Genomic DNA, 26709 nt, shown 5'->3' on the forward strand with positions numbered 1-26709 from the left:
GTCACATACACAAAAAGGGGTAACAGTGAGATAACTGATATGTTTATTTACTTACCTACAGAAACCACTTCACTATGTATAACATATCAAAACATCCTGCTATACACCTTAAATATAGTTTTTTAAAAGGGAGAAAAAAGCATATGTCACTGACAAACTTTTATGGCATTCAATAATTTAAAGCAAGTATCAATTAAATAGCATTCCATTATGTTTTAGAACTCCTACTATGTTTATTTACACTAAAACTTGTTTAAAGTAGAAATGTGATAAATACTTAAAAATATTTCCCATACCTCATACTTGATTAGGAAGTTATAGAGGGTCTCAACATCTTGATAATTACTGTTTGGGGCCAAAATCCTAAAAAATAAAATAAAAACAAAGGGGGGGGGAATAAATGGTTTCAGAAAAAATCAATACCTTGAACTTTCTCCCCAAACATACCCATACCATGAGAGATAACTTACTGTTTGATAAGCTTAAAGGTTTATAATATTTTTAAAAATCAATTAAAAATTATAAAACCAGAAACTTAATTCAACAGAGGTCAACTTATTAAAATGTTTTTGCTTATTTAAATTTATACTTATAACATCAATTAATCAACAACTATAAGCATTCTTACACGTGAAGTTATAGTTCACATTTTAAATTACAATACAGATTTCTCAAAAAATAGATAGAAATGTGAACTGCATTTACACAGTCTATGCATAGATAGAAATGTGAAGTGCATTTATACAGTCTATGCATAGATAGAAATGTGAACTGCATTTATACAGTCTATGCATAGATAGAAATGTGAAGTGCATTTATACTTCATATCTGTTAAGCTCCAGACAAAGCTTGAGTATTTCCCACAGAAATGTTCAACCAGTCCAAACAGACAACTGATAAAATTAGCCACTTAAAAGATATCCTAATAAAATATTTTGATTAAATTCAATAACACTGCTTGAACTATCAGCCTACAGCTCCATGAAAAATCAATAGATTATATAAATTGTTGAAAATAACACCTATTTACAAAAAAATAACAAATGACAGAAACAGAAATAAAACAACTTTTTAAATTTATTTTGTTGAGACCAGGTCTCACTCTGTTGCCCAGGCTGGAGTGCAGTGGTGTAATTATGCTCAATGCAGCTTCAACCTCCTGGGCTCAAGTGATCCTTCCACCTCAGACTCCCAAGTAGCTGGGACTACAGGCAAGCGCCACCAAGTTGGGCTAATATTTTAAAAAATCATTTTTGTAGAGATGAGGTCTCCCTATGTTGCCCAGGCTGGGCTCGAATGTCTGGGCTCAAGGGATCCTCCCACTTCAGGCTCCCAAAGTTCTGGGATTATAGATGTGAGCCACAGCACCAGGCCATAAAAATAAAGAAGGGAAGAACATATTTTTCCCTCTAGTAGTAAAGTATTAATTCTCATTTTCTTATACTAAATATTTTTTCCATCCTTTCAGCATGAATACTGTTTTTCTTTTCGGAAAAAAAAAAAAAAAGGAAGTAAACCAGCTTGTCATTTTGGTACAGTGTAGTGCCTCTGAGTACTGTCTGCCTCAGCTGTGTGAGCTTTGTCTAGCTGTGTGACCTTTGGGGAGTTACTTAACTTCCATGTGATTTATCTTCTTATCTGTTAAATTAGGATAACTATCCCTACTTCATAGGGCTACTGCAAGAATTAAATGAGTTACTAGAAAAAAAGTCATTACAACAGCATATGGAATACAGCAAGTACTATATAGTATATGTCAATTATAACAGTGACAGTAACAACTATCATCATCATCTAATACAGATGCTCCTTGACTTATAATGGGGCTATACCCAGATAAACCCATCGTAAATTGAAAACATCCTAGGTAGGAGTGCATTTTGACTTGTAGTATTTTCAGTTTATGACGAGTTTATCAGAAGATAACCCTAACCCCATGGTAAGTCAAGGATTGTACTAAATGCTTTGCACCATCATAGAATTGAAAAATCCTAAAACAAACCATTATAAATTGGAAACCATCTGTAGTTTCAAGCCATAAAATACATAAACATTGATATAACTAATGAGAAATCAAGCCACCTTGGTTAGTTTTTAAATTCCTAATGGCTTTTAACACTGTCTCTGGGTCTTTATGTCCTTGCCAATACTTGATTCTGTCAGACTTGATAATTAACTGTTCTCAATAATCTTAATTATATCCTTAGACTATTTGGCCTTTATTATACTTGTGGGAGAGCTTTTATAAACAGTTTTTCGGGACACAGTCAGATTTTTAAAGGTCCCTTGGAGGGGGCATACATACAGAACATCTTTAAGAATATACAACAACCTCCATAAGAATACTATTTCATAGAAAAAGTTTTTCTCCCAAGTAATTTTAAAATACGAAAAAAAAAAAAAATCTTTTAACTCCCCAAAAAAGCCCTGAGGAATACCACATAATGAGAAGAGTCCATACATAATTTGCTTGGATAATACATATGGAGAAGGATCCATACATAATTTGCTTAAAACATGAAGACAAAGTTCTCTAGATAAGTTAAACCAATCCTTTAGAAAGGCAATGGGAAACAAACTAGTGTGTTCTAACTTGATAACCAAGTGAAAACAAACTATCAGTCATGTGGAATAATTTATACCTATTCTTTTGTATGGCTTCAGAAATAATCTGAACTCTCCATAAAAGAGGGTGAGAAAATTAGATAAAACAAGATGTTCTATATTAAGAGCCTAGTAAGTTTAACATACTATATTAGACTCCAGAGGATGAGACAAACTCTAGTGAATAACGTCCAACCCTCACAGTGTATTTGATGAGTAAATAAAAATGTAAAATATGTACTCAAGATGCCCAGATCAGAACAAGGGACTCTTTATTTTCTCATTCAACAACTCTTTGAGACCTGGGCCCTTGGATACAATGCTGAACGATCCAGAGTAGCCCAAAGCCTCACAGTTCTAAAGAGCACATGAAAGAAACAAATCCTGACCAGGCACAGGGAGATAATAAAGGAAGAAAAATATCTCATTCTTGTCCATTTGGTCATCTCTTCCAACTTTTCAATGGCTACTTGTAAACAGATTAAGAAACACAGGAATTTTAAGTTTCTAAGAAAGAAGTAATTTGTTCTAAATGTAAATATTTAGTTATTTCACAAAATATCACAGAATTGTATTCTAATGAAAAAAGGCTTATTGGGATCTCACCATCATTCAGATATATTACTTTTATAATCAGATAAAAAATATATGTTACTTTTTAAAACAAGGATATATATTACAGTATATGTGATAAAATTCGTTATTTTGAAAGATGGTTGGAGGTAAACTGAGCCCAGAATGGACTAAACAACTTTATTAAAATGCAGTCAACTTGGGGTTGAATTTAGACTTCATTACATCCTATGAATTCTGAATATGAGAGAATGGAATGTGGCCTGGCACAAAAAATTGCAAACTTTTACTCACTAGAAATACAGCTTGTTGAAAATACATAGAAAATAAAATAGAGAAAATGCCTTAGTAATTCCCCACACAAAAATTCTTGAGAGGTCAGCCTTCTCTAAAGTTTTCTCATTCTTTTTTTCTTATACCAGTATGAAGACAAAAGGCTTTTTGAATGAAAGTCCTAAAATCACCCTTCAATGGCAACTCTTTAAAAGAACGGTGGAATCAAGAAATTAGCCCTTGGGGAAAATATTTCTTAGACAATGGCCATTTTTTAAATTTATAAATATATTCACATTTGTCATTTAAAAAGAAGTTCATAACAATCACAGTAAGTATATATTAAATGCATATTTGCTCATATGCACATGAAGCTATGAAATATTTTAAAAATAAGACATGGTCCATTATCCTCAAGTGGTTTATAATCTTGAAATTTCACTCTTAAATTCTGGGATGAGTTTTTGGAAACAGATGTTGAAGCAGGATGTAATCCACAGCTCATAGCTGGATATGCTCTGGTTTCCTGTACGACAGCATCAATAATAACACATAATGACTTACTGAACACATAAGTCTGACCCTGCTTTACATACACCATCTCCCTGAATTTAATTATGTAGCCCAGCTTTAACACCCTAAATTTGGTTTTGCGACCTTGATCAAGTTGCCTGCTTTTCTGTATCTCGGCTCCTTACCTGTGAAATGGGGATAAAGTAGTGTTAACCTCATAAAGTTACCGTACAAATTAAGTAATGCATCTACAGTGTTTAGCACAATACAGTGCTCACAGTACATACTCAATAAATATTAGCTGTTATATAATAACCACTTTTCAGATGTAGAAACCAAGGTCCAACATTTTAAGATACTTGCCCAAGATTATACAGTGAGTGGTGGTAAATACTCAAATCTCCTTGGGTTTGATTCTGGGACTCACACTTTTCCCACCAATAAAAGGACAACCAACACCATTTTCTTGCCTTTAAATTATTTTACAAAATCAAATGAAATAAAGTCCATTTAAAATAGTTAAAGTATTGCTTTTATATGTAAGCAAAAAAAAAAAAAAAAAAAAAGCTGTCTTTTATCAAATGCTTCTGGCAAATTATTTCATGTATGTTCAAACACTAATGTAGTTGTTTTATCTTTATCAGAGCCACAAAGCAAGTTGGTTAACAGAACTGACACTCCCTAGAGGTCCTGACTCAGTCACATAGGCACTCTGAATATTCTATTTATCCATGAACAATTAGCATTAATGTTAATCTGAATTAAATGAATTTCATTTCTATATAACTCAATATCAGATAAAAATCAATATATCTCTTTAAGAAAAAAAAAAGACCATGCCACTCAAGGTTTAAAAAAAAATTTTCCCCCAAATGCCAGTCAAGGGAAGCAGTGGGAGTGGAGAAGAAATCTGTAACTGGTTGTGATAAACCGCCACTCAAGTTTTTAGAGACAAAAGAGAATAATCTGACTAAAATTCTTAAATGATGCACTAAAACGGACTAAATTTTCCATTTGAATTTTAAAAATTCAAATAAAACTTATCTCCTATTTAGAAAAAATAAAGTTGCAGACTCAGGAACAAGGAAAGAAATCTAAAATATTCCAGTTTAATATTTAATTCTAGAAATTCAAAAAAGTGAAATATATTCTTGGATATTTATAAATAACGACTTACAACCCACAGAACTGAATAAATTGTGGTCCCTTCTGGCAAGACAATGATTTACATTAATATAATATTTAAAATAGTTTTAGAGTGTGAAAAAAATTGAAGTTTTAAAAGGAATTGCAAGAAGTGGAAATGTTCACTATTTTAAAAACTCACTTTTATATTCTCTATAGCTAATAAATGAGTCAAGGTTTAAATATTATGAAGCACTTACATTGTTATTGAGGATAACAAAATCATTTATTGAGCATCCACTAAGTGCAAAGGACTGAATAAATGCTACCTCCTTTAATCTCTATAATTTAATAAAGCAACTCTTTCAACTCCATATTAGGAAACAAACACAAAAAAGGCTAATTATTATCTAGGTAACAAAGCCGGTGAATGGATAGAACCAGAATTCAACTTCAGACCACTTTGAGACTCAAAGCTCTGTTCTTCTCATTTTAATACAGTGACATGCCTGTACAATATTATCAAATTGGATTTTGCTGATGATGAATTTAAGTTATGTTGCTGATAAACTCAGTGAAAATTTATCAAATCCACAATGAGGAAACACTAAGGAAAAAAGTCTTGGATCTCAGACTACTTTCGGGGGGATTATTTATTTCAAGTAAAACTAAAATTATACATTTTCTATAGTTAATTTGGAAAATCAGCTATGCAAATGAGAGCTAGCCATCGGTCCTAGATTTTGAAAAAAAATGCCATATATAGTTAAAATGGTCAAAGAACAATTAAACAATTTAAGCAAAATTAATTGTTAAAATTTTATGTTTCTATTTTTCCTTCAGAGATAAAAATTTGTAAGCTCATTACACTAATTACATATAGGTTGACTATACTAATTACATATAAGTATTAAACATAAAAACTTTTGACAAAAGTTTGGACAAAGTTCAGAATTAAAATTTGATCTATTCAGAATACTAGAAATCTTTTATTTTTTAAGTTAGTTGTGGGAATAGGAAGAGTTTATAGATAATTTTAATGACTATATTTCAAATTTAACTTAAAAAGCAATTCTAGAGTAGGAAAATATCATTTGATAGTTAAAAGAACAGATTATATGTCTTAATGTTTGTTAGACATAAACATACATACAATTAGAATATACTAATAAATACCACAGCTTTCTGTTAATTTTGCAGAAGAGTTAAAACACAATATACACCATAAAAACTTCAACTAACCCTGTCTTTTATCTTGGGTCACCAGCCTATTCCTCTCCTGTATTTTCTTCATTAGCATTGAAACATAATAATATAATGGTTGTGATCACAGTCTCTCTGGAGCCAGCCAGCCAGAGTTAAACTCAGAGGTTTACTGCTTTCCAGCTAAGTGATATCAGATAACTTATTTTACCTCACTATGCTTCGTTTCTCATTTGTAAAACAGGGACAACAATAGTACTTATGTCACAGGGCTATTAAGATGATTAAATGAGTTAACATAGGTAACACACTTGGAACAATACTTGGCCAATAAAATATTAGCTACTACTATTATTATTCTATTTATCTTTGAAAACACCACAAATTATCACATAGCTTGTCAACTAAGAACCAAATGAACATTCAATTCAAGCTGTTTGGGGACTTGTTCTCTTCTCGTAAGGCATCTCCAGTGGTGAACTTTCACATCATTCATATGAATAGTAATGGGCTTCTCTCCTTAGTCCTGATATTGACAATAAACATCAATAGGAGAAATCAAGAAAAGTGAAAGGCAAAAGATGTCCACTATATACTTAACTACATTTTTAATCCCTATCGATTATTGTAAAAAAGGTTAAAAAAAAAAAAAAAAAGAGGAGCCAAGTGTGAACAAAACCATGATTGTTATCAGTAGAGAACCCAGTCTGTAAAATATTTTATGGACAGGAGGGAACATAGGAACTATGCCCTACCCACTGGCTACCAACTAGGTGAGGACAGACTGTTTCACACTACCAGAATCCAGGAGCACACCCAGAGGTAAAAGGTGATACTCTGATAATTAGCTGCAGCCATATTACTGAACTTTGCTGAGCTGTGATGGTGGCTGTTGTTATGGGCTGAAGTGTATTCCTCCAATATTGATATGTTGAAGCCCTAACCTCCAGTACCCCAGGATGTGGATATATTTGGAGATAAGGGTTTTACAGAGGTAATTTAGGGTAAAGGAAGCCATTGGCATGGGCCCTAATACAATCTTCTGCCAGGGTAAAAGATGTAAAATTCTAGTCCCAGTTTCATCTTTATGTGACTTTGGGTCAATCTATGGGAACTGAAATCAATGCCACAATTTATTGTTAGAAAAGTCATGAGAAGTGGACTGGAAATATTTGGAAATCTCTGACTGATGAAAAGACAGCTTGTGTTATCAAAAATCCATCTCGTTAATTAGGTTTAGTGCTCAGTTGAAACCATCTTCAAAAAATCTTAAAACACTGTCTACAAAACAGCATATTCTTATCTTAGCTAATGAGTCCATGTAGATAAGGTGTTTTCAAGCCTCTTCTGCGATATACTAGGCAAGCGAAGGATGGATTCTCATTCATGACTAAAGAGACATTTTTGGCAAAGTGATCTGAGATGAGCTGGTAGACTTAGGCCAGGGGACCATGGGATCCTAACATCATTATTAAGGAAATTCTGAAAAAAGCCAGCCACAATGCACCCCAAGAGTTCATCACAACACTGAGTTTCTTCAAATCCAGCACTTTTTTGTTGTTGGTTGTTGTTATGGGCTGAACTGTGTTCCCCAAAAATGTGTATGCTGAAGCCCTAACCTCCAATACCCCAGAATGTGGATATACTAGGAGATAAGGGCTTTAAAAAGGTAATTTAGAGTAAATGAAGCCATTGGCATGAGCCCTAATACAATCTGAATGGTGTCCTAACAAGAAGGGAAAATTTGGGCCCGGCACTGTGGCTCATGCCTGTAATGCCAGCACTTTGGAAGGCTGAGGCAGGTGAATTGCTTGAGCCTAGGAGTTTCAGACCAGCCTGGGCAACATGGTGAAACCCCATCTCTACAAAAAAATACAAAAATTAGCCAGGTGTGGTGGCACACACCTGTAGTCCCAGCTACTCAGGAGGCTGAGATAGGAGAATCACCTGAGCTTGGGGAGGTTGAGGCTGCAGTGAGCTGAGATCAGGCCACTGCACTCTAGCCTGGGCACAGAGAGTGAGACCCTGTCTCAAAAAAAAGAAAGGAAATTTGGATAAAGTGACACCAAGGACACATGTGCACAGAACAATCATGTGAATAGTCAGCCAAGCACAAGCCAAGGAGAGAGGCCTCAGAGGAAACCAACCCTGCTAGTACCTTAATCCTGGACTTCAGTTTCTAGAACTATAAGAAAATAAACATCTGTTGTTTAAGCCACTCAGTCTGTGGTATTTTGTTATGGTGGCTCTAGCTAACTAATATACAGTTGCTATCCACAGATACTGGTGGCCCAGCTTTGGGGAGCCATGTACCTCATGATTAGAAGCAAGATGGAGCATGTCCCAGAATATGAGAATGATGTGGAATTCACTGAGTAGTCAGTTGTTAAACACTTTCTTTGCTTTACTTTCTAGCATTATGCTTCCTTGGATGATAATCTTAGTACTTAGGATGCTGGTACTGCTGGAGGCCAGTTCTATGATCAGGATTAACCATGTACTAAAGGGAGCCAGAAACAAGTATGACAAATGGGTTCATTTCTTTTCTACTTAGTGAGGCTCTAGTGAGATTCAAATAGGTCCTCAATGAGTCCTGTGCCCTCTATGAAACCAGATACTGCCAGCTAAATCTACGCAATACTCACGATTCTCCTAATACTCTATGAATGTTCTTCTCTAATTGATTAATCCTACCTCACTATCAGGTATCTACTATTTTTCCACTGTAATATGACAAATAGGATCACTCTAGTTAATAAGGAGCAACTGAAGATAAGAGCTGAGAGTAAAAGAAACAAAAAATCGTATCCTTCCACCATTTATTCATACTGCCATTAAGATCTCAATATACCCAATCAGGGCTCAGACACAAGCTTATTACTGCCTCATTACAAGCATACCTCACTAGATGCAGAGACTGTTGACAATACATCAACAATATTAAAGAAATGTTCTATTTAGAAGAACCTCGAGGAAAAAAATTTTGAAGCATAAGAAAAATCCTTTTATTATACACATTTAATTGATCAACTTTGAAAGTGTACAGTTTTATATATTAGACTTTTCATAAAAACAGGACAAACCAAATTACAACATACTACCCCATACCCATAATGACTACTAGTTTAAAAAAAAAAAAGCATAAAATCACAGGCGTTGGTTAGGATGTGGAGTACTGCTGTTGGAAATTAAAATGTACAGCCAGTTGTGATGGAAAATAATATGGCAGTTCCTCACAATATTAAAAATAGGATTACCACATGGTCCAGTGTACTTCTGGTTATACACATAAAAAATTAAAAGCAAGGACTCAAATAGGTATTTGTTTATCCATGTTCATAGCAGTATTATTCACAATAGTCAAGGGGTGGAAGCAAACTAAGGGTCCACTGATGCATGAATGGGGAAAAAATGTGATATACACATATAATGGAATATAGTAAGCTTTAAAAAGGAAGGAAATTCTCACATACACCACAACATGGATGAATATTCAAAACACTACACTAAGTGAAATAAGCCAGTCACAAAAGAACAAATAGTGTATGATTTTACTTATATTAGGTACCTAGAGTAGTCAAATTCAGGTGGTTGCCAAGGGCTGAAGCGCATGGAAAACTGGGGAGTTAATGTAATGGGTACAGAGTTTTAGTTTTACAAGATGAAAAGAATTCTGTGGATAGACAGTGGTGATGGTAGCACAAGAGCAGGAATGTTCTCAATGCCACTAAACTGTATACTTAGAAGTGGTTAAGAAGATAAACTGTAAGTTATATGCATTTTACCATAATTAAAAATTTTAAATATTAAATTTTTTTTAAGGAGGGAAAATAAGGAAAATAATTTCTTGATAAAAGAAAATAAGGAGGTTTTTAAGGAACCAAAGACTTTGTAGAATTACTGTGGGGAAAGAGTCAAGAAAAATTTCATGTGTCATTATTACGGAATCACTTTTGCTCTAGTATTTATATTATTATGAACTGTTTTATCTTTTCATGTATAATCTAAGAAACATTTATACTACTGACTTGACCCTTTGTTTTTCCAAAGAAGTCTAATACACATATTCATAACACAACCCTTTCACTTGACCTTGTGATCTCCTCTAGGTACAATTACGTTCTTTTGCTATTTCTACTTCCTCACCTCCAAGTCACTCCTTGGCCTACTATCTAACATTTGCCCCAACATTCTCATGAAACTGCCACCACCAAATTCACCAGTGACTTCTGTGTTTTTCAATCTAATGGACACTTTTAAACCATATCTTATTTGGCCTCTCAGTAGTAGCATGATGCTGTTAAAGATTCATTTTCTTTTGGAACTTATTCATTCCTTGACAATTGTGAAGCTAATCTCATGAACTTTTCCTTCTACTCCTCCTCTTCAATCCTCATTAATAGTTCTATAGTATTAAACTGGATTAATTTACCTACACTGCACAGCCATTGACCAGTAAAATAAAAGCATGAGTACTCTAGCACCATTTAAAGATAAATGTCTTGGGTTCTCTCATCCTGTACCTAGCCTTATCCTTTGTTCTCCAATCCTTTCCAGTGTCTTCTAGACTCCTTCCTGGTTTTTACCTCAAATTTCTGGCATCACATTTGCCCCTTGGGCTAAAGGATGATTTCCCATATCTTGAGCATCTCTTTGGTACTACCTAAGCCATCATGTGCACTCATCCTCTAAAATAAATAACCATTGTTTTCCTTTCCCATCCTAAGCTTAAAAACAACAAGTACGCTTTGTAAGTTCCAAGGCATTTCCAAAGTACTCACCCATGCCTCTTGCTGTATAACAGATTAGATTAATACCCACTCTAAGAGATGGCTTGCAGACGTACTGCTGATAGAACCTTAGTGACTATCCACTTCTAATCAAGGTCATCAGGGTATCTCTTTAGGGAAATATGAATGTAATGTAAGTACTATAAAGAATCTTGAAATCTGTCCAATTATGTTTTAGATAACTTTACTAAGCTGATATAATTGACAAGAAGTAAGTCGTCTACATAGAAAAAGGGATTCAAGAACAAGAATTTCCCTATATAGGAAAAAGGCTGCCCTATTCGGCAAATAAAGCTTTATAGTAGAAAAGAGAGTACTTTAGCTTGAGGTCAATGTCCCCAGGAGTCAGCAAGAAAACTTTGATAGTAATCTAGTTTGCAGTGTAAACTTCCCTCTAGAAGTCACTCAATTTAGAAATATTTTGGTTCAGTTGGCAGTTACTGATCTCAACGTAAAAGTAAGTAGGCATTCTCATGTATCAGCCTCATTCTGTTCAAATCTGACTATTGTGAATCTAAGTTCTCAGTAAACTGGTAAAATACAATTCCTAAACTTGCAAATCTGGGGACTAAACTCTGTACTTATGACTCTGCAATTATGGTATGAAGATTCAAATGACCACGTAGTTTCTTCCTCTCTATTTATTCCTGCACCTATTAATTGCTGATAGTATGTTAACTACTATGTGAGATGGGAATATATCAAAAAGCAAAATATTTCCTTCCATCAAAGAGCTTCCAGGGTAGTCTGTCTTTAAAACAGGTAACATAAACAAGAGAAAGGCAGCACATGAAACTGATTAACATTGGCTGACTCTGAGGAGGAGAACAGGGAGCTGAGGTAAAAAGGGTGAAAAGAAAAACTTTCACCTTGTATTTTTCACCTTTTATTTTAAAATAACATAAAGGTATTATGTACATTTTAAGTGATCAAAAACTTTTTTTAATTGGGAAGAGATTCAGTGAATCAGAAAATAAGCCTGAGGAAATTATTCAGAAAGAAACATCAAAGAATAAAAGAGATGAAAAAAATAACAGTCAAGAAATATGGCTGCTACAATGCGGACAGCCAGGAATAGGAATTCCATATAAGAGAATTAAGGAGTATGGGAGAGAGGCAATATTTGGAGAGATGAAGAGTGAGAATTTCCAGAACTGAAGATGTGTCTTCAGACTGAAAAAAGCATACCACATCTCAAGAGAGATAAACAAAACAAAATCCATACCCAGATATAGTGTGATAGGATTGTAAACATAAAAGATATAGAGAAACATCTTGAAAGCATTCAGGAGAAAAGATGGCATTAGCTACCAAAAAAAGCAATGTGCTGACAGCAGACTTCCCATTTCCAAGATGACGGAAGATAATAAAATTATATTTTCAAACTACTCAGGGAAGATAACAGTCAATCTATAATCCATACCCAACAAAATTATCAATCAAGAATGAAAGCAAAATAAAAACACATCAGTCAGAGTAAGAATATTTACCATTAACAGATCTTCACTGAAAGAACTACTAAAATTTTGCTTCATTGAATAGGAAGCTGAATCCCAGAAAATGAGTAAAATGAAGGAAGCAAGGGAAATTTTTAAAAAAACTAATAAAGCATGATAAATAAGCATGACAAAGCTAAACACAACAAAAACTATTTTATATACTAACAAATAATTTGGGGTGGTGATTTAAAACAACATGGAACATTATATAATGCTAGAAAATAAAGACAGGAAAGATGAGAGGAGGGAGATCAGAACTCTTAAGTGTTCTAAGATGCTTGCTATATTCAGGATCTGAACAATACTGACACTTTAGACTTTATAAATCAAGTACACATTTATTAAGTTAAGAGTAACAATAATAATGAAACAAATAAAAGGTACAACCTCCAATCTAGTAGAGGGATAAAAAGGAGAATTAGAAAAACTAACAACAGCATATCTTGACCAATCTAATAAAAGGCAAAAAGAACAAAGAAAAAGTATGATAAAGAGGAAAGACAGGCTGATTCAAGTGTGGTGGTGTTTATAACTAATTGACCACAACCAGTTACAACAGATTTCTTTGTTCTTTCTCCACTCCCACTGCTTCACTTGACCAGACTTAAAAAAAATTAAAATAATAAAATAAAAACAAGAGGAAAGATTTTTAAAATGGTAGAAATTAGTCCAAACACAATATGCCAATAAGCACAATAAAAATATATAAATTGTTTTACTTATCAAACAAAAAACAAATTGTCAGATTGGATAGATAAAATCTAGCTGGAGAAAATAATGACTCCAAATGGTTGACAATAAAGGAAAGAAAAAATACTAATAACAACAAAAAGCTGGTCCAGCAGTATTAATATATGACAAAACAAACTTTAAGGCAGAAAGTCTCACTAGTAGTAAAGAGGATCAATTCACCAGAAAGATTTAACTTCAAAATATGCAAAGCAAAAATTGACAGCATTACAATAAGAAATTGAAAATCCCACAATTACAGTAGGAAATTTTTAACATAAATCTGATCAAATAAATCATAAAACTGCTCAAAGAGACAAAACTCAGCAAGTATATAATAACATGGACAACACAAAATCAATTTTTTCTTTAGGCTAAAGTGAAGCAGTGGGAGTGGAGAAGGAACAAAGAAATCTGTAACTGTCTGTGATCAATTAGTTGTAAACACCACTGCACTCAGACCAGCCTGAACAAATTTGATCTAATGGACACATTTAGAATTGATGTAGCTTTATAAAAAATAAAAGGAAAAAACAGAAAGCAGTTAGGTGGCACCAGTTCAGGTTGTTGTGGGTTTATTTATTTACTTTTTTTAGGTTTTCTTGGAGTCTGATATTTGCATCTTGCAAATTCAAACCACAAATGCTCTTAAATAAAAAACTTTTCCACGCACACCACCATTAGGAAGAACATCATTAAATCACTAACTTCTAAAGCCATAAAAGGATGATTTTTTAGTTTCAAGAATTTAGATTTACTAGAGATAGCCTATATTTAAGTATATCAACCTTGTCAAACAAAGAAAAATATTTCCAGGCCGGGCGCGGTGGCTCATGCCTGTAATCCTAGCACTTTGGGAGGCCGAGGAGGGCAGATAACCTGAGGTCAGGAGTTTGAGACCTGCCTGGCCAACATGGCAAAACCCCATTCTACTAAAAATATAAAAGTTAACTGGGCGTGGTGGTACATGCCTGTAGTCCTAGCTACTTGGGAGTTTGAGAAAGAATAATCACTTGAACCCGGGAGGTGGAGGTTGCAGTAAGCCGAGATTGCACCACTGCACTCCAGCATGGGCGACAGAGTGAGACTCCATCTCAAAAAATTAAATTTAATTTAATTTAAATTAAATTAAATAAAGTATGAGTTTAGTTTTAGACTTTTGGAGTCTAGCTGAAAATTTACAACTGAACCAAGTAATGGGCACGAAGGAGTTGGGATGACCTCACAAAGGGAGAGCGGAGTATAGAGAGGAAGAGGAGTGGTAGGCTACATCTGGTGATACATGTAGGAAATGTCCCAAAATTTTCTTCACTTAGCAGTGTAAGAACTATTTAATATTTACCATTAACAGGAAGGGCAGGAAAACATGGTCTAAAGATGAAGACAATAGCTTTACTGTAAAACCTTTTGTTGAGATTCAGAAAGAGCTAAAGTGCCTCTTAGAATCATTCAGATACACAAAAGGCCTTTTAAGCGTCTCACATTTTTATGGTGACAGCTACTAGGGAGGTTGAGGTGGGAAGATCACTTCAGCCTAAGAGTTATGCAGTGAGCTATGATCAAAAAGGTCTTTGGAATCCCTACCTTTTACAGGAAGGACGCAGCTTGAGGAGGCTCTTCAACTGCAGCTTCCTTTTCTTATGGAAAAGTAAATCAGAAGCCAAAACCAAGAGCCCAGAGAGCAGAGACAACAGCAGAGGTGAATAATTGCCAGGCAGTCAGGCTGAGCCCTTATAAAGTACTAGCAACATGTGCATGGCTGGATTTTAGAACTGCTAGTGACTTCCTGTGTTCCCCTTTTGGAATACGAACGTTGAGAGTATTTATAAACTACGGGGTGGGTGGTGGGGTATTAGTGTGTCTCTTTAGTTCACAGTACTTCCCATCTAGAGGAATGGTATTCAAGGAGCTCTGCTGAAGGAGCCACACCCAAGGAGCCTCACCTCAACCACACCTGGACCTGATTCAAATAATGAGATTCTGGACTTTAACCTAATCCCATAAAGGGATAAGACTTGGGGATGCACAGGTCTTGTCAGTTGGAGGGATGTAAACTGCTGTGACCTCAGGGCAGACTGTATTTTCCAAGATGGCCACACAAGATCTCTCATCCCACATGTTCTTACAGGGTAACACTGGCATTCCTATCAACAGGCAGGCCCCTCAACCTAGGCAGGTCTGTGACTGTAGGGGAAATGACACTATATGATTTCTGAGGCAACACCATTAACAGGCAACATACCTTTCACCTCATATTGTGGGACACTCTTGGAAACCAGCCTGCAGCCTGTGACAAAGCTCAGGTTACATGAAGATGCCACATATTGGCGTTTCACTTGAGAGGCAGCATCAGCCTGCCTTAGAGGTATCTCCAGACACTATCTGAATGCAGCTACACAAGAAATCTCAAGTGAGAATTTCCAAGATGAGTCTAGTCAACTCCCCAAACATTACGAAAAACAAATAATTGGTTGTTACTGTTTTAAGCCAATAAGTTTTGGGGTGATTTGTTATACAGCAATAGATACCAGAACATGAGAGTAGAGGTAAGGGAAATCAGTCATCAGCTAGATAAGCCATATGGTATGTAATTTCTTTTACAGTTAATCTTTTGATTGGTTTAGCACAAAAAAACTGCTGAACCGCTTTTGTCTTTATATATATATATATTTTTTTGCTTAGTCATATCTTCACTAGCTTTTTAGTGAAGGATCCTTTTAGTGAAAGTTCTACTGCATGTAGTTAAATGAAGGATATTTTCCATATCTCAGTATGAAGAGAGGAGAGAGATCAGTATCTCCATTGATGTAGACAGATATGACAGTGACAGCAGGAACCATCACCCCAGAACCAATGAAGGACACAGACCAGAGCTGGAGTGCAGAAATCCAAAAGGAATAAATAGGGTGTGTAAACAATGGTTCCTCCCCAGGTGAATCGTTCCAGCACAGAAGTTTCTAAGTTGAATAATTAACATATTAAATTTCTGAACATGGACTTCTATTTAGAATGACTTTCAATATAAAGCTGAAAATGCATGATATGAAAAATATGTTGGCCTGGATCATAAAATCCTATCCCTGCAACTTCTCTGAAAATCCATGTATTTATGAAAAAATTAATTATTGGTTAATTGTATTGAACGTAAGTTGAGTTTTGTTTTGTGTGAGAACATTGTTATTTGCACGTTAGTCCCTAAGATTAAACATGTAAGGAAAGAGTACAATTACAGTTTAATTGGTGGAAACACACTGAACTAAAGATGCCCTCTGCTTCTATATGGGAAATATATTACAGGGTCATATCCACTTCTCTTAATTGTTCACAACTGTTTCCAAGCAATCTGAAGGAACTGTTGACTTTTTGAAAATAACCATAGTAATCATGTACTATGATCCTGTATTGCAGAGGGAATCCTAACAAAGCACCATGAATGCAGAGAGTTTCAAAACGCAAAAAAGCCTGAAATAACTATTAATTTAGGCAAAGGAAGAAGAGACCCGAAAGAAAGCACTGTCACCAACTCATACTGTAAAAGCAAATAAACAAATAGTCTGCTTTTTAGGAAGGAAAAAAAAAAAAAAAACACTTCTAGAAGCAAATTAAATAAAATTTAGTTCCATGACTGAAATATTCTATTTTTATTTTGTAGCAGAGTTTGTTGAAACCTAAATGAAAGCTTACCCAGAAATCTCATTTATTTCTAAAACAGACAAAGGAGAGCCATACATACTGAAGCAGAGTGCAGGTCTGGAGAACAATGCACTCAGCCTTCTTTATGCTTTCCCGTGTCACCCTGAGAATCCAGACAGACCTCTACTGAGCCAAACTGAAATTTCCATGTATTAAGCTTCAGTACAACAAAAGTTCCCTTATAATCGAGGTAGCTTCATCTTTATGATACATAAATACGAATCTCACCAAGAAATTAAATAGCTAAACAACTTTTTTCCTAAACAACTTTCAATGCAAAAAATGAAAGAGCAGAAATAAGTCTAGAGAAAGCCTAAAGCATCAACAGTTCATTTGTCCAGTTACACATCCCACTATTTAACCTCCAGTATTTCCAACTGCTCTGGCTCTACTTTCCTAACATTCTATCTTCCCCTTTCTTCTATCGTCTCTGAACTTGTGCCTTTAGTTTAGTCCATATGTCAGACAGCCCCAGGTCACACATGTTGAAGTATCCAGAAGATAAGGTGGGAGTTCTGCATTAGGGAGGAATGGAGAGGTGTGGGCTGATTTATTGGCTTTCAATGTTCTTCAAGGCACTGCATTTTACGAATGTCTGGTTAGATGATTTACAGATTATATTACTTATCCAATTAACCTTCATCAAATGGGTAACAGTTTCAAGGATTCCAACAAGAAACCTAATGACTGAAGGTAATAATGATAAGGCAATCACACGGAATCAACAAGAGCTGATGCTACTATTTCTAGTTTGAGCATTTACCAGTCACAACAGAATGTAAAGAAAAATGATCTTAGAAGATCTTTTAAAAATTAGCCCCTGGTCAGGCATGGTGGCTCACACCTGTAATGCTAACACTTGAAGAAGCTGAGGTAGAAGATCACTTGAGGCCAGGAATTCAAGACCAGCCTGGAGGACATAGTGAGATCCCATCTACCAAAAATTTAAAATATTAGCCAGGCATGGTGGAATGCGTCTGTGGTCCTTCTTACTCAGGAGGCTGAGGCAGGAGACTCACCTGAACCCATGAGTTCCAGGCTGCAGTGAGCTATGATCACACAACTGCACCACAGCCAGGATGACAAAGTGAGACCCCATCTATTAAAAAAAAAAAAAAAGCTCTCCAAAATATGAACATAAGATATACAAATTAAAGGATATGGCCAGGTGCAGTGGCTCATGCCTCTAATCCTAACACTTTGAAAGACTGAGGAGGGTGGATAGCTTGAGCCCAGGAGTTGGAGACCAGCCTGGGCAACACGGCAAGACCTGGTCTCTACAAAAAATACAAAAGTTAGCTGGGCGTGGTATGGTAGGCCTGTAGTCCCAGCTACTTGGGAGGCTGAGGTGGGAGAATCACGTTAGCCATGAAGTGGAGGTCGCAGTGAGCCGTGATGATGCCACTGGACTGCAGCCTGAGGAACAGAGTAAGACTCTAAGAAAAGAAAAAATAAAAATTTAAAGGATGTGATACTAATCAGGATAGATCTGTCCCTCTGGCCATTTCTCCAACTACACTGGTATTTTAGGCCTGTAGAGATTAGCATTAACTCAGAGTCAGTATGTAGTAATCCCCTAAAAGGTCTAAGTACAGTTATGCACTGCACAATGACATTTTGGTCAACAACGGACGACATATATGACAGTGGTCACATAGATTATAATGTAAGACTGGGCATGGTGGCTCACACCTGTAATGCCAGCACTTTGAGAGGCCAAGGTGGGCAGATCACCTGAGGTCAGGAATTCAAGACCAGTCTGACTAACATGGTGAAACGCTGTCTCTACAAAAATACAAAAATTAGCCGGGCATGCTGGTGGGTGCCTGTAATCCCGGCTACTAGGGAGGCTGAGGTGGGAGAATCACTTGAACCTGGGAGGCAGAGGTTGCAGTGAGCCGAGATCCCGCCACTGTGCTCCAGCCTGGACAACAGAGTGAGACTCTGTCTCAAAAAAAAAAAAAAAAAAAAAAAAGATTATAATGTAAGATTATCAGCAAGAGTAGAAAAAAAATTATACTGGAACCGAAAAATTCCTATCACTTAGTAACTTCCTACTAGCACAACTCATTACTCATGTGGTTGTGGTGATGCTGGCATGAATAAACCTACCGCAGTGCCAGTTCTCTAAAAGTATAGCACATACAAGTAAGTACAGCACATCATACTTAATAATAATAAATAACTACGTGACTGGTTTTTTCTGTATTTACCGTATTTACTATACTATACTTTTTATCATTATTTTAGGGTATACTTCTTCTACTTATTAAAAAAGCTAACTAAAAAGAGACTCAGGTAGGTTCTTCGAGAGGTATTCCAGAAGAAGGCATTGTTATCATAGGAGGCAGCTCCATGTGTGTTACTGTCTCTGAAGACCTTCCAGTGGGACAAAACATGGCGGTAGAAGACAGTGACACTGATGATCCTGACCCTGTGTAGGCCTAGGGTAACGTGTATGTTTTGTGTAATAGTTTTTAACAAAAAAGCTTAAAAAGTAAAAAGTACATAAAAATTTTTATAAAAAGAAAAAAGCTACAGAGAAAGGATATCAAGAAAGAAAATATTTTATACAGCTGTACAATGTGTGTGTTTGTTTGTTTTCCAGGAAGCATAAATTTGAAAGGGGTGGTCCTTTTTTAATCGTATTTTTAAATTTAAAAAAATTGTTTTTAGAGACAGGGTCTCACTCTGTTGCCCAAGCTGGCATGCAGTTATGCAATCATAGCTCACTGTAACCTTGAACTCTTGGGGGGGCTCAAGCTCCTCCTGTCTCAGCCACCCAAGTAGCTGAGACTATAGGCACACACCACCATGCCCAGCTAATTTTATTTTTTTGCAGAGACAGCGTCTCACTATGTCACCTAGACTAGTCTCGAACTCCTGGCTTCAAGCAATGCTCCTGCCTTGGCCTCCCAAAGTGCTGGGATTACAGGTGTCGGCCACCATGCCTGGCCATTGTTTGTGTTCTAAGTTAAGTGTTATTGGAAAAGAGTCAAAAAGTATAAAAAAACCAAAAGTTTATAAAACTAAAAAGTTATAATAACCTAAGGTTTATTACTGAAGAAACAAAACATTTTTTAATTGAGTGGAGCCTAAGTGTACAGTGCTTATAGTCTATAGTAGTGTAATATCCAAGGCCTTCACATTCACTCACCCACTGACTCACCCAGAGCACTTCCACTCCTGCAAGCTCCACCGTGGTAAGTGTCCTATACAGGTATACCATTTTTTATCTTTTATACCGTATTTTTAACCATACCTTTTCTATGTTTATATATGTTCAGGTACACAAATACCATTGTGTTACAATTGCCTATAGTATGCACAGTAGCATGCCATACAGGTTTGCAATCCAGGAGCAACAGGTCATTTACCATACAGCCTAAGTGTGTAGTGGGCTATTCCATCTAGATTTGTATAAGTACACTGTATGAAGTTCACACAAGAACATGTATCCCCATCATTAAGAGATGTATGACTAGCTGGGGGCAGTGGCTCATGTCTGTTATCCCAGCACTTTAGGAGGCTGAGGTGGGAGGACTGCTTAAAGATAGGAGTTCAAGACCAGTCTGGCCAACATAGTGAGACCCCATCTCTATTTTTTTAAAAGAAAAAAAATTATATATATTAAAAAAGAGAGAGAGCGATGTATGAGTGTATTTCCCTTTCTCTAGAATATAGGCAGTATGGTAAATTGATGAAAGTCCATTAAAGAAGGCTGATCAATACACTCTATACTATTTTACACTCCAATAGTATACAAAACTGCTGACATTTTCAATCAATATTATCAATAAGGTTTATATAAAATCTGTGTAAGTCACTATCTTTAATAATAAACATAATTTTGATTATTTTACTTATTTGTCTTAGTTCAACAATTTGGCTGGGGAAAATATATAGCAACATGTTGTCAAAAATAATACATTAATTACATATTTAAACAGTAATAAACTAGCTTAATGTTAGCAAAAAAAAAGTGACAATTTAAACTTATAGCTCCAGTTACCTTATTGTTAAGAGTAAGTGTACCTGTTGATTCTAAAAAGGTTTAATATGCCTTTTTAACAGGGATTAGTGCATCAAAATGTTTAGTAATTCCAGAGGTTTCTGATATACAGTTAAGTATTTACTGAGTACCCTCTATGTGGAAAACACTGTCCTGAGTTAGAATCAACCTTTTCATATTATTGGAAAACACTCTTGAGGATATTGTATCACCTCTCACTACCGGCAGCTGGTTGGCCTACTGTGGTGCTAAAAGTTCTTTAGAGGCACAAGTGTGTATTTCCCGAAATAGATAAAATTAATCCTAGGCCAGACGTGGTGGCTCACACCTGTAATCCCAGCAGTTTGGGAGGCTGAGGAAGGTTCATTGCTTGAGTCCAGGAGATTGAGACCAGCCTGGGCAACATGAAGAAACCCTGTCCCCACAAAAAGTACAAAAAAATAAGCTGCGTGTGCTGGCACATGCTTGTAGTCCCAGGTACTCCACAGGCTGAGGTGGGAGGATCACCTGAGCCCAGGAGGTGGAGGCTGCAGTGAACTGAGATCACAGCACTGCACTCCAGCCTGGGCGTCAGAGTGAAACTCTACCTTTACCCCTTTTATATAACTGCTTTGTAAGAAGGGATTAGAACTGATCATCTGGCTTTATTCCACATACTTACTATATACTTGTTATTTAAGTTAAAATTATTATGATAGCCCTTATTCAGAACCTTCAACTGATTTCTCCCTAATTTCATTTCTTTTACTGGTGTTTAACATCACTGACTTATTAGGTCATTTATTCCATCTGGTGGTTTTAGCATTTCTTAAAACAAGACTTAATAGCAAGGAATTTTAATTAAATATCGAACAATAAGTCATTAGGTAGATTAGTCAGGTATAAAACAAGAATTTAAATAAAAGAATAGATTATGAATAAAAACTCCATAAACAAGTTAAAATATGTTATCTTCAAGAAGTAATCTTCATATTATATTCAATTGCTTAATTTGGATGTGATTTGAGAATTTATGATGGGATACATTTAACTCTGTCATCCAAAACTGAATTATACTGGCCAAGGGAACACTAACACCTAAGTCCACACTAGGGGCAGTGGGAATAACTACAACATTTCTCCGCTGATATTTAAGGTAAATAAAAGGTCTTTATTTCCAATTCTTGAATGACAAATGCTGGGACACACAGACAAGAGTTTTAGATATGTAAAATGAAATCCAGTTATTCTAAAAATTAAGTCATAGTGACCTATTATCTTCAGTAACATACAGACCCAGGTTTAAAAAAATCAGGTGGTTACTGAAAAATTCCGTCCGACTGATACATGAATGCCACATATTTTATCAGCTACTTTAATAAAAATTTTGTTACACATTACATATAAAATTTGATATACACATTAACTGCGTTTGTCAAACTGCAATATAATACCACAAAAGCTATTAATAAGATAACTGTCTATATTTTACATATATGATGTTATATAAGTCTATAATATCTTATAAAAAGAACTGTCTGCTTATACTCCTTGAGTCTAACTCTTCCTAGATCCTATCTTTCCTTCTACTAGCCCTAATTTACATAGTTGATCTAGAGAGTAATCTATAAGTAATAATCTATCCTTGATAAAGTAATCAAGGATAACAATGTAACCCGAAGAGACATTTGGGTGAATTACTGGAGGCTTCATCATCTTCTCTAGACATAAATACCTTTTTAATCTTCTTAATCTCTCTCTCTCCCAGTCTTTCTCCTTCCTCTTAATTGATTTTCTTATTCTTTAACCTTTCATAGCTTGCTCATCTCTCTTCTATACCTCTTTTAAAACCTCTACATTAGCTAGTCATCTAATGTCACAATGTAGTACAATTAGCATTCAGCCTTAAAAGAAGTCGCCTTCTATCACAAAGACTATAAAACACTCATTCAGTAATCACTTACTGACCATCTACTACGTGTCATTACCTGTACAAGGCTCCAGATACAGAAAAGTAAGACAGTTCCTGTGCTAGAGGCATTCAAAGTATTAGGGAGCTGATTATAAAATAAATTATAAAAAATAAAACTATTTTTTACAAAATGGTGGCATGAAGGATGAAGCAACAAAGTATTTTCATTTTTAAACAATAAATTGTATTATTTTTTCTTACTCTACAAAGCAACTGATATACTTGGTGGTGAAAGGACAAGGAGTGTGTTGAAAGTCTGAAAAGGTAACGCAGTGACATCTGAGGAGCCATGAAACCCTAGCGGAAGGGTGGGAGGTGAAGCCTAATTATCTAAAGGTGAAAAGGCCAAGCCTCAAAGAAAGTAGGTCAGACACAAACATGAATAAACCCCTCCACTCTAGATAATGACGGCTGAATATTTTGCACACTGCAATGAGTTCAGAATTTAAAAAAATCACTTCTCAACTTCAAAGGATGAAGTTTTTAAGGTCTTTATTTTCTACACATTAGCATGCCTCTGACAGAACCTTTAGTTTCAACAACTAGTTTAAAGAAGTAGCCTAAAGTGTGTTACCTTTGTGTAAACTAAAGGATGACCAATTCTAAATAACCTTTTCTAAAATCTTAAGAGGTCAACTATCAACATTTACAGTAAGTTAAAGAGGCTAAGTTAATAACATTTTATCTCAAAAGCAAAAATTAGTATCTTTGAAGCATATTAGTGGATCTGAAAAGCTACTGTGATTTTAAGGTTTCTTTTCCCAGAAATAATCCATAAATATACCATATATGGTCTGTTCTTATGTTAAAATGGGGTAGGGGATAGGAAAATTAATTTTTATAGGTTTAATAATAAAACAGAAAATATATGTAAATCACACCAAAACACCCCCAACTTCATGACTGCAATTATTTTAGAAAAACAGCTGTCGGCCGGGCGCGGTGGCTCAAGCCTGTAATCCCAGCACTTTGGGAGGCCGAGACGGGCGGATCACGAGGTCAGGAGATCGAGACCATTCTGGCTAACACAGTGAAACCCCGTCTCTACTAAAAATACAAAAACTTAGCCGGGCGAGGTGGCAGGCGCCTGTAGTCCCAGCTACTCGGGAGGCTGAGGCAGGAGAATGGCGTGAACCCGGGAGGCGGAGCTTGCAGTGAGCTGAGATCCGGCCACTGCACTCCAGCCTGGGTGACAGAGCGAGACTCCGTCTCAAAAAAAAAAAAAAAAAAAAAAAAAAAAGAAAAACAGCTGTCTAAAGTATTTCAAACTAAAGCCACAAGAACACGATAGAGGTTATTAAAACTTTGAAGATGAAACTCAATAAAAATTAATCATTTTCCTTTCCTAAATTGAAACTGAGGTTTTATTTTCCAAAATCCTGTTCTACGATGAAGTACAAATGCCCATGCAGCATATGATCATGTCCAAACACAACAGTTAGCAGTCATTTATTGCTAAATTTAAATACGACCAAACAAAATGACAGCTAGAAAAAAAACTAAGCTATATACACTTGAGATAGCTTTCAATATAAAAGCATGTCCTCAAAATGTGCCTAGTTATTTTAAAGGAATAGAAATTCCCTCTGCCTCTTTCCCACCCCATATATAATTCAAAATAATAAACCAAGAAACCACTCATTATCTCAAACATTTCAAATAAAGCTACTTGAGTTCATGAAACTCACGTATGCAAAGTTTTACATGTTAAACCAAACATATTTGGGCATAAACTAGTATATTTTTGGATTTAAAATACTACCTTTTGTTTTTTAAAAATAATTTCAACTTTATTTTATAAAGATGAAATACAAACATAAAACCTAAGCAAGTTAAAGTTTCTCACCTTCACCCTCCTTCTTCTCAGCTTCTAAATCAGGTAGCTCATTATCTATTTCACAGACACAGAAACATATCTAAAACACTTGTACTGTTGCTTTGAATATTAGCTTTCAAGTTGAAGCTGCACGCATTTAGAGTGTGCCTCAGAGTTGGATTACATGACCTGTTTAGTTAACTCTGTAAAGATGACAGTTTAAGCAAAAATATATGTAGACAATGTTTTTTGATCAATACACAAAGTAGAACTTTCCCTATTTTTAGAAATTTGCAATACAATTCTCCAATTAATTTTTGCTCCAAATGAAACTTTATCATGTTTATATACTAAGCAAAAGGTTTCTGTGGTCTTAAGAGTTACTTGATCAATCTAGACATAAGTTTACAAAAGTATAAATTAAGACTATGTAGTACTGACCAAAAATAAATCTTAAAACACTTCTGTCTATCTGAAAAAAAAAATGATCAACATTGTCCTTGGCTATCTAGTGGTTAGATAAGAAAACTATTAACAAAAGTCCTCAAATTAATACATACAAAAGAAAAGATGAGGAGAGAAGTAATTTCTAAACGAATAGCAAATAAGCTAATTAAAGTTCTTCTCCTACCCAAAAAGAAAGTGTTCAGAAAATACAGGAATTTGAAAAATCCTCACCCTTTTTCAAACTTTGCAAAATTAGGTATTTTGCTGTCAAATGTATAACTGTACCAACAACTGCTCCACTAATATTTTCAATCTTAACCACAATCATATTCAGAGCTTTCTTAAAACTGAAGTACACATTTTAAACATTTCAAACTTAACATATCAGCTTTAAGGAAAAAGCAAGATTAGGGCATGTAAACATAGTCAGAAAGTATTTTCACATACATCATTTCATACACTCTTCTAAAGAAGGTACCAGGATTCTCATTTAACAAGGAAAGGAACTGTGACTTAGAGGGTAAATGACATGCCCAAAGTCAGCTACAAGGGGATAAATCTAGAACTAGAACCCAAAGCTGTTAGTCTATCAAATATATTTTCATTCACTTCTTTAACTGAAAGGCCAAGCTAAAGGTCACTCGATTATTGAGCCCCAATGTAATAGTATATATGATCTACTATTTTTAAAACAGAAGGGAATAGAGCTAACATATAATCCCAGAGTATATATCTCAAAAGCAAATGATACTACATCATTTTAGCAAGCATCAAAAATGCTAATTTTCAGTCACTATAAATTGTGTGCAATTTCAATGTTTACAAAATTTTAAATCAATACTTAGCAAAAATAAATTTTTAAACTGAGCTTCTTTTAACATGATTTTCTTTCTTGAAAGATTTTAAGCACTACATGCACACTTGAAAAAATAATTATTACCTTTTATTAAATTTTAATTTAAATGCCTATTATCTGCAGGGTTTTAAAAAAAAAAAAAAAAAAAAAAAAAACTTCACAATTTTGTAGTTTCCTATTAAGTGAGTGGTGAGATAAGCAAGCCAGTTAATTCACAATGCCCCCTACTGGTAGCTCAAGAGAAAGCATTCTCTAATGTAACATTACAAAAAAGTACATTAGTTTTATTAAATGTGATCTCTCACCACCTGCACACAAATGCCCTGGAAAGCTTAAAAATACAACCTCCTTGCTATACACAAATACCTACAGATATTTTTATTTAAGTTAGATTGCCTGAGTTCAGGAATTTGAGGTTACAGTGAGCCATGATCGCTCCACTATACTCCAGCCTGGGAAACAGAGTAACACTCTGTCTAAAATAAAATTACCCCAGGTCACATGCTAAAAGGTAGCAGAGCTACCAATCTTTTCTTATCTCTAGTGCTAGGTGTCCTTAAGATGAAAGAGAAACAAATTATATTAGCCTTAAAATTCAAGTAATTATTTATTTTAGATACTGATT

The 26709-nt window shown here is 35.2% G+C and overlaps 1 protein-coding gene across 3 annotated transcripts in view; it reads right to left on the reverse strand.

Moving 5' to 3' along the window:
- The window catches only part of SWT1 (SWT1, RNA endoribonuclease homolog), a 127475-nt gene that overhangs the window by 20218 nt on the left and 80548 nt on the right, over window positions 1–26709 (reverse strand). For all 3 annotated transcript variants that reach the window (XM_025362529.1, XM_025362538.1, XM_025362546.1), the window contains exon 17: window positions 297–363. In XM_025362529.1, coding sequence (XP_025218314.1) covers window positions 297–363 — 67 coding nt within the window. The remainder of the gene's footprint in view (window positions 1–296; window positions 364–26709) is intronic.

Source organism: Theropithecus gelada, chromosome 1 (assembly GCF_003255815.1).
Source record: "Theropithecus gelada isolate Dixy chromosome 1, Tgel_1.0, whole genome shotgun sequence".
NCBI lineage: Eukaryota > Metazoa > Chordata > Mammalia > Primates > Cercopithecidae > Theropithecus > Theropithecus gelada.